Below are 13,556 nucleotides of genomic sequence, written 5' to 3'. Positions count from 1 at the left end.
GGGGGAGTAGGTAGTCAACCGTCCTATCTTTCACTGCTCTGTTTATAAAATGGTGCTACTTGCCACCTAGGTATCTTTTTAAGGATGATGGAATGGATACAGTTCATTACCTCCCTTTAGTTCCTCCATAAATTCAACTCTATAAACATTAGGTTAAATGCTTTAAACACTATCAGAGAAGAGTGGTTATGCTACCAAACAAGTAGGGAATTTAATCACCATGTTCTGAGAAGAGATGTGAGTCATGTAATTATTTAAGGAGTTGGAAGTTAAAAAAAAAAAATCTCCAGGACACATTTATGGCTACCTTTTCATCTTTGTAAAGCTATTTACCCGACCTATTTGTTTGCCAAGGAAAGCAGGCAAAAGACACAAGTGCTGACATCAGAGAGGGTCTAGGAAAGGCCAGCAAAGCACCTATATTTTTTCTTCTCCTTTGGCTGTGCACAGCATTCAGAAGTTCCCGGGCCAGGGGTAGAAACTGCACCACAGCACAACAATGCCAGATCCTTAACCTGCTGAGACAACAGGCAACCCCTGGAGCATCTGTACTTTTTTTTTTTTTTTTTCTGTCTTTTTAGAGCTGCACCCACGGAATATGGAAGTTCCCAAGCTGGGAGCCTACGCCACAGCCACAGCAACACCAGATCTGAGCCTCGCCTGTAAACTACACCACAGCTCACAGCAACGCCAGATCGTTAACCCACTGAGCAAGGCCAGGGATTGAACCTGCATCCTCATGGACACTAGTCAGGTTTGTTTCCATGGAGCCACAACGGGAACTCCGCACCTGTACTTTAAAACTCCTGAAAGAGATACAGAAGCTGCTCTTATGGCACACAACTAACCTGTTTCTATGAATAAAACACATTTCTCTCTCAAGACAGAGCCTTCAAGGAGCAAGTAAGTGTACCTGTGGCAAGAATACAGGCCTGCAGCACTGCCAGCAATAAAAGGAAGCAGCATTTAGAAGTCTTCCAGCTTCTTCTATGGGGATTAATAATTGTGAAGGAAAAGGGTTTATATTCTTTGTGGGGCCTGTTCTCTGGGTTAGTTAAGAAATCCTTAAAAGTTGTGCTTTTTGGAGTTCCCATTGCGGCTCAGCAGGTTAAGAACCTGACTAGTATCTGTGAGGATGCAGGTTTGATCCCTGGCTTTGCTCAGGGGGTTAAGGAGCAGGCATTGCCACATGCTGCGGCATAGGTCACAGACGCAGCTCGGATCTGATGTTAGTGTGGCTGTGGACGGCAGCTGCAACTCCGATTCAGCCCCTAGCCTGGGAACTTCCATATGCAGCGGTGCAGCCCTAAAAAGAAATAAGAAAAAAGTCATGGTTTTCAGAGTCCCTTCTGTCCTATACACACATAAGTGTGGAGGAAGGGACTCCCTGCTGGGGCAGACTGCCGGTGGCAAGCACCCCTCCGAGTCCCCACAGGAGGAGAGTTTGGGGGTGACCAGGAGAATGACTGCTCCTCCCCCAAGTGGGGCAAAATCCTACAATAGAAGGACTTGGTGTACCATTCCTTGGTTCCTTCCTCATCTCAGAAAATGTCCCTGGTGACCAGGTGGTTGAACAGGTAACAATGAATCCTCTGAAGAATCATAAGCCAGGGCAACAAGAAGCCCCCTACACACACACACTGCCTGCCAGAAACATAAGCAGAAGAGGCCAGGGATGGAGAGAAGAGCCCTCCAAAGTCCCCCATGTCAAAAAGCAAATACTATTCAGCAGCCTTAACCCATCACCTCAAAAAGAACACCATGTGAGCAGCCAGACCTCGGACAACTAGGGACTTATGTGACCTCTGTCTTTCTTTTCCTTTGACTGAAGCATATCCTCTCACTTGCTGACTGGTGCCTTTGGTCTTGTGATTGTAAATGATAAACTGAAGGTGTGCTCCGTGCCAGAAAAGGCATGGTTACACTCCCTGTAGGTAACTGGGAAGCATCACATAAAAGTCTTTTTAGAATTGTCATTAGGTACAGAGGATGAAGTGGATATTACCAAAAGATTCAATTTGCGATTGTTTTAATTTCATGCAATTCACCAAGCCATTGGTGGGAGCTTAGAGTACCTGGGATCTTGCCATTCCAGGATGAAGGTGAGAGAGAGTAACTACATTTTTTCTTTCACAAACACAGATGACTGCGAGTTACTGATCCATAAGTCCAGAGCTCCTGGAGCTTCTTAATAGCACAAGCATACAACTGGCACTTAATAAAGGACAGGAACAACAAAGTCTTACCCCTTCCTCTTTTAGGAGAGCCTCGGTCCAACCATGACCAATGGATGTATTATGAGAAAAAAAAGTTAGTCCTCAGAGATTAAAAATGGTTCCAGAGTTAATGAGAGTACATCTTATTTTATTAGCAAAAGTCAATAGGAAAGAAATGCACTTCAGGTATGGTAATGATATATTCATTGTGGAGGGTTCTGGAAGTCGATTTGCATGCGGGGCATTAAAAGGAAGGGTTAGTGGAAAGATCATGAGATTTAGAACTCGAAGCACCTGAGTTCATCTCCAAGCTCTGTCACCTATATTATGCCTATGGGCCATTTACTTAACTTCCATGACCCTTGGTGTTATCTGTCGAATAAGGGTCATAAAAATACACACAACCTCACAGGGTTGGTGGAAGATGAAGTGAGACAATGCATTCAGAAGGCATTTTATGAACTGTAAGGCACCCAGAGCAATATCTGTCATAGGTATTATCAAGGCAAATGTGGCATTTAAAAAAAGGACCAGGAAAAAAAAACATGTAAATGGTCAGTTCTGGGGCAGATTTTAAGGAGTCAAAGCTAATAGTGCTCCTGATTTGGAAATAAAAATAGCCCTTTGGAGCATGCACCATGTATAGTTGGAGGTCTGCAATGGGGACTAGGGCAGATCCAGCTCAGAACCCAAAGGAGTCCCCCACACCACGCTCAGCAGCCAGCCTGAGCCCCCACCAAAGACAGTGGTGAAGAGAAACCAGTGGCCAGAAAACTGAGGACAATGGCCTTGAGTTGGCAGTTCTATCCATAAAGTACTGAGCCTGGGGAGAAAAACCATCACAAGGACTCAGGAGCCAAGTCAAAACAATGGGCTGGCCCAGAGGTCACTGGGGATCAGTCCAGGGACTCTTCCGCTGCCATCGTCTGGAAGGGTGGCAAGCAGTGATGGCAAAGCCATGCCAGAGGGAGCTCAGGCAGGGCGGCTGTTCTCGTCCCCTGCATTACCTGATCCCGTGGGCAGGCACCAAGGTTCATTTGTCTTCCTGGAGTTGTCTCTTTCTATGAATGACTTTGCCCAGCTCTGTCCTCATAGGGTGAACACTGCTAACCTTGCCTTCGTTTGTACGGCTCTCCTTAGAGCTTGCCCCAACTTGAGCATCCTTGGGAGTCAAGGATAACAGTAGCTAGTGAAAACCGAAAACTGGCACTTGGGTAGCAGGCACTCAGAAAAGATGAATACAAGAGAACAGGGAAGGGCAGGGCACGGGGAGAGCCAGCCCATGACGCACTATGAAACAACCCATAGCCATTGTCAAAACCCACATCCAAACACATGAAACCCCACGGCAAATGGATGATGCTCCCAAACAGAAACAGGCACCTGTGACAAACCCTCTTCTCTTCAGCTCCAAATTCTCTTTCCCGGAGAGGAAGTGTAACTCATAGTTATACATGCGCTGCGGGAAAAGAATTCAGCATGACATACCTCGGAGTCGGTAAAGAAGTTGTAAAGAAGGACGTCATCAAATTCTAAGCCTTTTGCTTCATAAACTGTGAGCACAAGTGCTAACCCTAGCTCTTCTGGAATTTTCTCCTTCGCCATTTCATTGGCTACAAGGATTACCTGGGAGAAAAAGGCAGGAAGTGGGGGGTGGATAGAAAAGAAATAGCATCAAATTGTACAAAGAGAAGTCTAGTAAAGCTGAGTCTGTTGCTATGGGAGGCAGATAATGTCTATGGCTGGTGTGGACTTGGTTAGCCAAGCTTGGTGGGAATATTAAGAACAATTAATCACTCTCCCATCTCTGACACTTCCTCATTCTGGACAGGGGCTACTGAATTCTACCTTGTGGAAGAACTCAGCTTCTCAAACCTTTTTTCAATTGCAAACTGCCTTTTATTTTGAAACATAACAATCTCAAGAAACTCACCTGGTGGGCTCCAAATTCAATGGGCTGGGTTTTCCTTTTGTTCCCTCGAAGCAATATTGCCAAGTCACTTACACTACAGGACTCCAGGACAATTGGTCTGGGACCATCAAAGAGGCCAGAATCCCTTGGAAGGCGATCAAAAGATTCTGGGAAATAGTACTGAAGTAAATCAACCACTCCAGACGCCAGACTGAGGATTCCTGAGATAAAGCAAAAAACAAGTAAGATATTGTAGAACATGCCAACATGGCTGGGGTTTTTTGTATTTTGTTTTCTTTTTTTTTTTTTGTCTTTTTGCCATTTCTTTGGGCCGCTCCTGCGGCATATGGAGGTTCCCAGGCTAGGGGTTGAATCAGAGCTGTAGCCGCCAGCCTACGCCAGAGCCACAGCAACGCGGGATCCGAGCCGCGTCTGCAACCTACACCACAGCTCACGGCAACGCCGGATCCTTAACCCACTGAGCAAGGGCAGGGACCGAACCCTCAACCTCATGGTTCCTAGTCGGATTCATTAACCACTGCGCCACAACGGGAACTCCGTATTTTGTTTTCTTATTTTGGTTTTGTTTTTTTTCTGAGAAGCAGTCTTGGTCCTGAGAGTACACATAATTGCAGCCAATTTCCAGGTCTGATTAGATTAGATTAGATTAGATTAATACAGGCTCTGAGCTGTATTACTCTGGGTACAGCAGACAAAGGTAGTAGAGATGTGTCTGCTGTCCTAAATAGGCTTTGTGGAATTTCATTCCTGGATGACCTCATGAAGAAGAGTCAAGGCAGAAATGTAATCTAAACATTCAGAGCTGGAGTTCCTGCTGTGGCACAGTGGGTTAAGAAACTGACTGCAGCGGCTTGGGTTGTGGCTGCGACTTGGATTTGATCCCTGGCCTGGGAATTTACATATGCCGCAGGTGTGGCCATTAAAAAAAAATGAAAAACAATAACACTTAGAGCTGTTAGAATGCTAATACAAGGGGCTAATAAACACATTAAAAAAACAAGAATAATCCTGTTTCCTGTCCTTAGCACTGAAAGCATTAGAGACAACGTCACATGGTAAGAGCTGGATGTTAGCTGGGGCAGCAACCTTGGCTTCCACAGACCTTTTCCACTAGATTACCCTTTATTGGCTGTGGCTGAGCAGAAGCTTGATGTGGAATCTCAGTTTCCAGGCCAGAGACTGAACCTGGACTAGTGGAAAAAGCACTGAGTCCTAACCACTAGGCTACCAGGGAATTCCCTCCACCAGGTGAGAGGGGACTACACTAAGAAAAATTGTCATGGCTGGATAAAAGATGTCCAAAGAGCTTTCTCCCTGTGTCCCATTTTTGCCTAAGTGCTGAAGATTGACAGTGAACAATGACAGTGATGCTGACTATACAACAGGCACCTTCATAAAAATTACCCTGTTTAATCCTCATAACAGCCCACTTTTACAGAGACTATAAGGCTTGAGAAGTCAGTAAATGCCCCCAAGTGTCAGGATTTGAAGCTGGACTGAATAAGTGTCATCCTGGGTCTCCCACAATTCTTAGGGGCTGCATGCCCTTTGTCCAACACCAGATAGAATTCTGTGAAATGGGTATATGTGTCATCATTGCTATTACCAAATAGTAAAAGGAAGTTTTATTATCCAATGCTGCTATTACTAAAAGTAAGCAATGTAGAGAAATCACAGGACAAGTGGAAACTGCTGAATCTAAGCAAATCCACTGTAACTGTAGCTCAGAGATATTCTTTAATGAGAGGATCAGAAAAAGGCATGAAAGTGTTCACTGCAGGGAAAAACTGTAATTTATTTAAGTGCCCTTCTAGGGAACTAAACACAAATTTTTTACATAAATACACTCAAAGAACAAAAGACGGTTCAGCCATAAATAACAATGAAGTACATGCTACAATATGGAAGAAGCTTGAAAACATTATGCTAAACAAAAGAAGCCAAACACAAAAAGTCACATATTATGTGATTCCATTCATATGAAGTGTCTGGAATAGGCAGATCCATGGAGACAGAAAGTAGACTGGTATAGTTCACAGGGCTGGAATTAGGGACAAGCTGTGACTGCTAATGGTTATGTGGTTTCTTTTAGGGGTAATAAAAATGTCCTGGAATTAGATGGTGGTAATGGTTGCCCAACTTTATGAATATATTAAAAATCACTAAACTGCAAATTTTTAAACAGATGATTGTTATGCCATATGAATCTCAAATTTCAGAAAGAATAAAAGATGTAGGGAAATAGTCACTAAACATATACTCAATGCATAATCAATCAATAAATGTGTGTGAGAGTTCTTTTATGGTATAGCAGGTTAAGAATCGGGTGTTGTCACTGCTATAGTGCAGGCTCAATCCCTGGCCTGGGAACTTTCACAGGCCACAGGCGTGGCCAAAATATTACATTTTTTTTTAAATTTTTAGAAATGTGTGTGATAAATGCATATATGTATATGGAAAGCAGAGATCAGAAGGAAATGAAACATAATGTGAGTAGTGAGCAGCCTTACAGACGGCTTGGATTATTTTTAGTGTTTTATGTGTTTTTTTCCTTTCTTTTTTTCTTTTTGTCTATTTAGGGCCACACTCATGGCATATAGAGGTTCCCAGGCTAGGGGTTAAATCAGAGCTGTAGCGGCTGGCCTACAACCCAGTCACAGCAACTTGGGATCCAAGCCATGTCTGCGACCTACACCACAGCTCATGGCAACACCGGGTCCTTAACCTACTGAGAAAGGCCAAGGATCAAGCCTGCATCCTCATGGATGCTGGTCAGATTTGTTTCCTCTGAGCCACGACAGCAACTTCTATGTGTTTTCTAAAGTCTCTCAAATCTAATACATACTAGTGGGGTTGGAGTTCCCATGGTGATGCAGTGGAAACGAATCCGACTAGGAACCATGACGTTGTGGGTTTGATCCCTGGCCTCGCTCAGTGGGTTAAGGATCCGGCATTGCCATGAGCTGTGGTATAGGCAGCAGACACAGCTTGGATCTAGCATTGCTGTGGCTCTGGAGTAGGCTGGCAGCAACAGCTCCAATTAGACCTCTAGCCTGGGAACCACCATATGCTATGGGTGCGGTCCTAAAAAAGACATACTATTTAGGCTTTATCTGGTTCTATACACAGAAACATAAACACACCATCTTCCCTCCATCCTGAAGGTTTATGTAGTGATCATCTGGGTGGGTTGCTTAGTACAGTAAAAAGAAAAAAAATTGTTCACAGATACAGTTCCCTTTGCCATGCTCTAGTTTGCTGATCATAAAAGCTGTTGACCCAGACCAGTGATGCTGCCGAGGTACATATCAGAACAAGGAGTTCATTCAACTACTTACACCAGGTCCTCCCTACATGATCCAACAACAAAAAAGGGGATACCATCTGGAGCTACTCCTTGGAGACAGAGAAATGTGAGCTGTGTGTCTTGGTCACTGAGCCCCAAGCCGTGCCAGGATAGTAGGAGCTCCATATATGTTTCTTGAAAGGATGAAGAAGGGCAAGGACTAATATTTCCTATTCAGAGCATAAACTTCTTTGTGCCAGTTCTTCCTGCACAGCACAAGTAGAAGATCAAGGAAGAGCAAGAAGCTGAGCTATCTGGACCCAGCCAGACCCTGTGATTAATAGATAACATCAGGGGGACTGTGAGAGTCCTGGAAAGGTGAACTGAGCTATATAGTGTATGCCACACTCTGGGAGGCCACCTGGCTTCTAGTTGTTTTCTGAATGCTGGGCTAAACAAATCAGAATTTTAATCTGCTTTTATACTGTGTGTGTGTGCAAATATGTGTGCATATATGTACATATATGTGTGTTTTCTCTTTCCACCAAACCATAGTGTGAAATGTACCTAGAAAAAGAGAATCTACCAGAGACCTACCATAAACATCAGACTTAACTGGTGAGATGTTAGAAATAGTCCCATTAACTTCAGGAATAACACATGGATGCCTGTTATATCCATTTACAATGCTAACCAATGAAATATGATAGGAAAAAGAAATGACAAGCATGGAAGAGAAGATCAAACCTGCCCTTATCTGTATAAAAAAAAAAGTCAAAATCTAAAAGGTAGAGGTTGTAAGAGTGTTCAACAAGATTGTGAGATAATAGATCAATATACAACACCTAACAGAGTCCCTCTATACCATGTAAGTAAGACATGGCTAGAAAATGTAAAAAGAGAAAAAGGGTGCAGCCATGATCGTAACGAAAAGTATAAGGTTTCTGGGACAAATCTAACAGCCATGCAAAATGTCTGGGGAAAACTATAAAATATTATTGAAGGCAGTAAAAAAAAAAAAAAAACTGAACAGAGAAACATGCAAAATCACGGTTCTGAAATCCCAATAATGTAAAGACAACGGATCCTTCCCAAAGAGTGATAAATTAAGTGAAATTCCAATCAAAATTAGAGTTGCTGAAGAAGTTTGACAATACAGTAACTAAGGCAGTGTGAAAACAGCATAAGACAAATAAGAAAAATCAAATCAAATAGCCCAGAAACAGACACACAGCTATTTGAAAAAAGCATTGCAAAGGAGGGGAAAGGATGAATTATGAGGTAAAGGGCATCAGTACAACTGATTATCCTTATGGAAAAAAGGAAAATTAGATCACAGAAGGGTTATATTTCAGTAAAGACAATGTCATACACACATACATTTTAGGTAAATTAAACTTACCTAAATTTAAACACCTACCTAAATATAAAAGTCACAATTTAAAACCATTAAAAAGACTATATAGGAGGCTACCTCAACCCGAGGTCAGAAGGATTTTTTTTTCTGCCATGTCCATGCCATGTGAAAGTTCTCAGGCCAGGATTAAACCTGAGCCTTCACAGTGACAATGCCAGACCCTTAACCGCTAGCTCATCAAGGAACTCCAAGAAGGATTTCTTCAGACACAGAAGAGTAAATCTTAAAAGATTCATTAGAGTTCCCGTCTTGGCTCAGTGGTTAATGAATCCGACTAGGAACCAAGAGGTTGCGGGTTTGATCCCTGGCCTTGCTCAGTGGATTAAGGATCTGGCATTGCCAAAGCTGTGGTGTAGGTCACAGATGCAGCTCAGATCCCGTGTTGTTGCGGCTCTGGTGTAGGCCGGAGGCTACAGCTCTGATTCAACCCCTAGACTGGGAAGCTCCATATGCCGCGGGAGCAGCCCAAGAAAATGGCAAAAAGACAAAAAGACAAAAAAAAAAATCATCAATTAAAATTTAAAGTACCTGCCTAATGTAGAACACTGTTCATAAATTTAAAAAGGTAAGCCACATTAATGAGAGAAGAACTTGCAATATGTAATCAACAAAGAATGAGAAAGCAAAATTCATAGAGAATACTTAACAAATCAACAACAAAAAAATCTCATTAAAAATGTAGGCAAAGGAAATGGGATTAAGACGGCTGAATGGAAGGACTGGAGCTCAACTTCTCTCCTAAAAACAACAAAATTCACAACTAAAGGCTGAGCAACCTTCAACCAAATGGACCGGAAACCTTAAAAAAGATATCCTACTCCAGAAGACAAAGAGGAGGCCACATCAAGAGGTAGGAGGGGCGATTTCATGATATAAGCAACCCCATAACTCCTGGGTGGGAAGCCCCACAGACTGGAAACTAACTGGTTCACAGAGACTCACCTACAGGAGTGAGAGTTCTGAGTCCCACAACAAACTCTCATGTGTAGGGATCTGGCACTGGGAGAAAGAGCCCCCAAAGCATCTGGCATTGAAGGACAGTGGGGCTTGTGCACAGGAGTTCCATGAGATTGGGGGAAACAGAGACCCCATTATTAAAAGGTGCACACAGATTTTCATGTGCACTGGGTCCCAGGGCAAAGCAAAGTCTCCATAGGAATCTGGGTCAAACCTGATGGCAGTTCTTGGAGGACATCCTGGGAAAACCGGGGTGAATGTGGCTTGTTGTGAGGGAAGGACACTGGAAGCAAAGCTCTCAGGAATATTCAGCAACATGCCTTTCTCTGGAAGTGGCCATTTTGGGAAAATCTGGCTCTACCCATCAGTCAGCCTGAGAAGCCCCAGGGCAAACAACAATCCAGGTGGGATCACAGCCCCACCCCTCAGTAAACAGGCTGCCCAAAGACCCCCCCAGGCAAACAGCTACCTCTAATCCCATCCGGAGACTAAGCCCCACCCACCAGAGGGATAGGAATAAGCTCCACCTACCAGTGGGCAAGCATCAATCCCTCCCATCAGGAAGCCTACAGCAAGCCCTCATATCAACTTCAGCTACAAGGGGAGCAGACGCCAGAAGTAAGAAAGGCTACAACTCTACCATCTGTAAAAAGGTCACCACACCAAAAACCTATGAAATGAAAAGATGAAAAACTATAACTCAGATGAGGAAGAAAGGAAAAACCCCAGAAAATCAGCTAAGCAATGAGGAGATTCTCAGCCTCCAGGAAAAAGACTTTAGACTGTTGATGCTGAAGATGATGCAAGACATTTGAAATAAACTGGAGGCAAAGATGAATAACTTATAGGAAACACTGAGCAAAGAGATACAAGATATAAAACTTGAACATGAAGAGATGCAAAATACAATAACTGAAATAAAAAATTCACTAGAAGCAGCTAACAGCAGAATACAGGAGGCAGAAGAAGCAATAAGCAAGGTGGAGGACAGATTAGTGGAAATTATGGATGCAGAAAAGAAAAGAGAAAAAAGATTGAAAACGAATGAAGAGAGTCTCAGAGAACTCTGGGACAATGTGAAACGCACCAACATCCATATTACAGGGGTGCCAGGAGAAGAGAGAAAGAAGGGGACAGAAAAAATATTCCAAGAGATAATAGCCGAAAACTTCCCTAACATGGCAAAGGAATCACTCACTCAAATCCAGGAAGCACACCAAATACCATATAAAATAAACCCAAGGAGGAATACCCCAAGACACATATTAACCAAACTAACCAAAATTAAAGGCAAAGAAAAAATCTTGAAAGCAGCTAGGGAAAAGAAACAAATAACATACAAGGGAACCCTGATAAGGTTATTGGCAGATTTTTCAGCAGAAACTCTGCAGGCCAGAAGGGAGTGGCATGATATACTTAACGTGATGAAAGGAAAAAACCTCCAACCAAGATTACTTTACCCAGCAAGGCTCTCATTCAGATTGGAAGGAGAAATCAAAAGCTTGACAGACAAGCAAAAGCTAAGAGAATACAGCAACACTAAACCAGCCTTACAACAAATATTAAAGGAACTTCTCTAGGCAGAAAGAAAATGAAGCAACAGGAAACAAAAATTCCGCAAATGAGAAGGCTTACCAGTAAATGTATATATACAGTAAAGATAGGATATCATCCACACACAATTATGCCACCAAAATCAGAAATTGTGAGAAGAGGAGGGTAAAAATGCAGGACACTGGAGATGAACTTGCAATTAAAAGACCAACAGCTTAAAACAATCTCATATATAGAGAGAGACTCTTATATCAAAACTTCAGAATAACTCCAAACCAAAAATCTACAATTGATACACAAACAAATAAGAAAAGTCAACTCAAATACAACACTAAAGAGAGTCATCAAACCAGAAGAGGAGAGAACAAGAGAAGAAGGAAAGAAAAAAGAGCAGGAAAAACAAATCCAAAGCAATTCATAAAATGGCAATAAGAACATACATATCAATAATTACCTTAAATGTTAATGGACTACATGCCCCAACCAAAAGACATAGACTGGCTGAATGGATACAAAAACAAGACCCATATATATGCTGTCTTCAAGAGACCCACTTCATTTCTACGGACACATACAAATCGAAAGTGAGAGGATGGAAGAAAATATTTCATGCAAACAGGGATCAAAACAAAGCTGGAGTAGCAATACTCATACAAGACAAAGTAGACCTTAAAATGAAAAATATTTTAAGGGACAAAGAAGGCCATTACATAGTGATCAAAGGATCAATCCAAGAAGAAAATGTAACAATTTTAAATATCTACCCACCCAACCCAGGTTCACCACAATATATAAGGCAACTGCTAACAATCTTAAAAGGACAAATCGACAATAACACAATAATACTGGGGGACATTAACAACCCACTTACAGCAACGGACAGATCAACCAGACAGAAAGTCAATAAGGAAACACAGGCCCTGGATGAAGCATTAAGCCAGATGGACTTAACAGATATTTATAAGACATTCCATCCAAAAGCAACAGCATACACATTCTTCTCAAGTGCACATGGAACATTCTCTAAGATCGATCACATCCTGGGTTACAAATCCAACCTCAGTAACTTTAAGAAAATTGAAATCTTATCAAGCAGCTTTTCCAAAAACAATGCTATACCACTAGAAACCAACAACAAGAAAAAATCTGCAAAAAACACAAACACGTGGAGACTCAACAACATGCTACTAAACAACCAATAGATCACTGAAGAAATCAAAGAGGAAATTAAAAAATACTTACAAGCAAATGACAAATGACAACAAACATATGACACTCCAAAACCTATGGGATGCAGCAAAAGCCGTTCTAAGAGGGAAGTTTATAGCAATACATGCCCACCTCAGGAAACAAGAAAAAGCTCAAACAAGCTAACTTGACATCTACAGCAGCTCGAGAGAGAACAGACAAGACATAAAGTGAGTAGAAGGAAAGAAATCAGAAAGATCAGAGAAGAAATCAATGAAATAGAAACAAAGAAAACCATAGAAAAGATCAGTGAAATGAAAAGCTGGTTCTTTGAAAAGATCAACAAAATTGATAAACCCTTAGCCAGACTTATCAAGAAAAAAAAGAGAGAGGACTCAAATCAATAAAGTTAGAAATGAAAAAGAAGTAACAACAGACATCACAGAAATACAAAGGATCATAAGAGAACTACCACATGCAACTACAGGCCAATAAAATGGAAAACCTCGAAGAAATGGACAAATTCTTAGAAAAGTACAATCTCCCAAGACTAAACCAAGAGGAAATAGAAAAGGTGAACAGACCCATCACAAGAACTGAAATTGAAACTGTGATGAAAAAACTTCCAACAAACAAAAGTCCAGGACCAGATGGCTTCACAGGCGAATTCTATCAAACATTTAGAGAAGAGCTAACACCTCTCCTTCTGAAACTATTCCAAAAAATTGCAGAGGAAAGGATACTCCCAAACTCATTCCATGAGGCCACCATCACCCTGATACCAAAACCAGACAAAGGCACCACCAAAAAAGAAAACGACAGGCCAATTTCACTGATGAACATCGATGCAAGAATCCTCAACAAAATACTAGCAAACCGCATCCAACAGTACATTAAAAGGATTGTACAACATGATCAAGTGGGATTTATCCCAGGCATGCAAGGGTTCTTCAATATCTGAAAATCCATCAGTGTGATACACCACATTAACAAACTGGAGAATAA

The 13,556-nt window shown here is 42.0% G+C and overlaps 1 protein-coding gene across 4 annotated transcripts in view; it reads right to left on the bottom strand.

The window, feature by feature from the left end:
• Positions 1 to 13,556, bottom strand: part of TRANK1 (tetratricopeptide repeat and ankyrin repeat containing 1) — a 110,110-nt gene that overhangs the window by 25,540 nt on the left and 71,014 nt on the right. For all 4 annotated transcript variants that reach the window (XM_047770156.1, XM_047770157.1, XM_047770158.1 and 1 more), the window contains 2 exons: positions 4,150 to 4,349; positions 3,705 to 3,842 (listed from right to left, as the gene is read on the bottom strand). In XM_047770156.1, the coding sequence (XP_047626112.1) occupies positions 3,705 to 3,842; positions 4,150 to 4,349 (338 nt within the window). The remainder of the gene's footprint in view (positions 1 to 3,704; positions 3,843 to 4,149; positions 4,350 to 13,556) is intronic.

This window comes from Phacochoerus africanus, chromosome 1, assembly GCF_016906955.1.
Source record: "Phacochoerus africanus isolate WHEZ1 chromosome 1, ROS_Pafr_v1, whole genome shotgun sequence".
NCBI classification, from domain to species: Eukaryota; Metazoa; Chordata; class Mammalia; order Artiodactyla; family Suidae; genus Phacochoerus; species Phacochoerus africanus.
The sequence above is the reverse complement of the archived record's forward strand: the minus strand, read 5'-3'. Positions and strand labels throughout refer to the sequence as shown.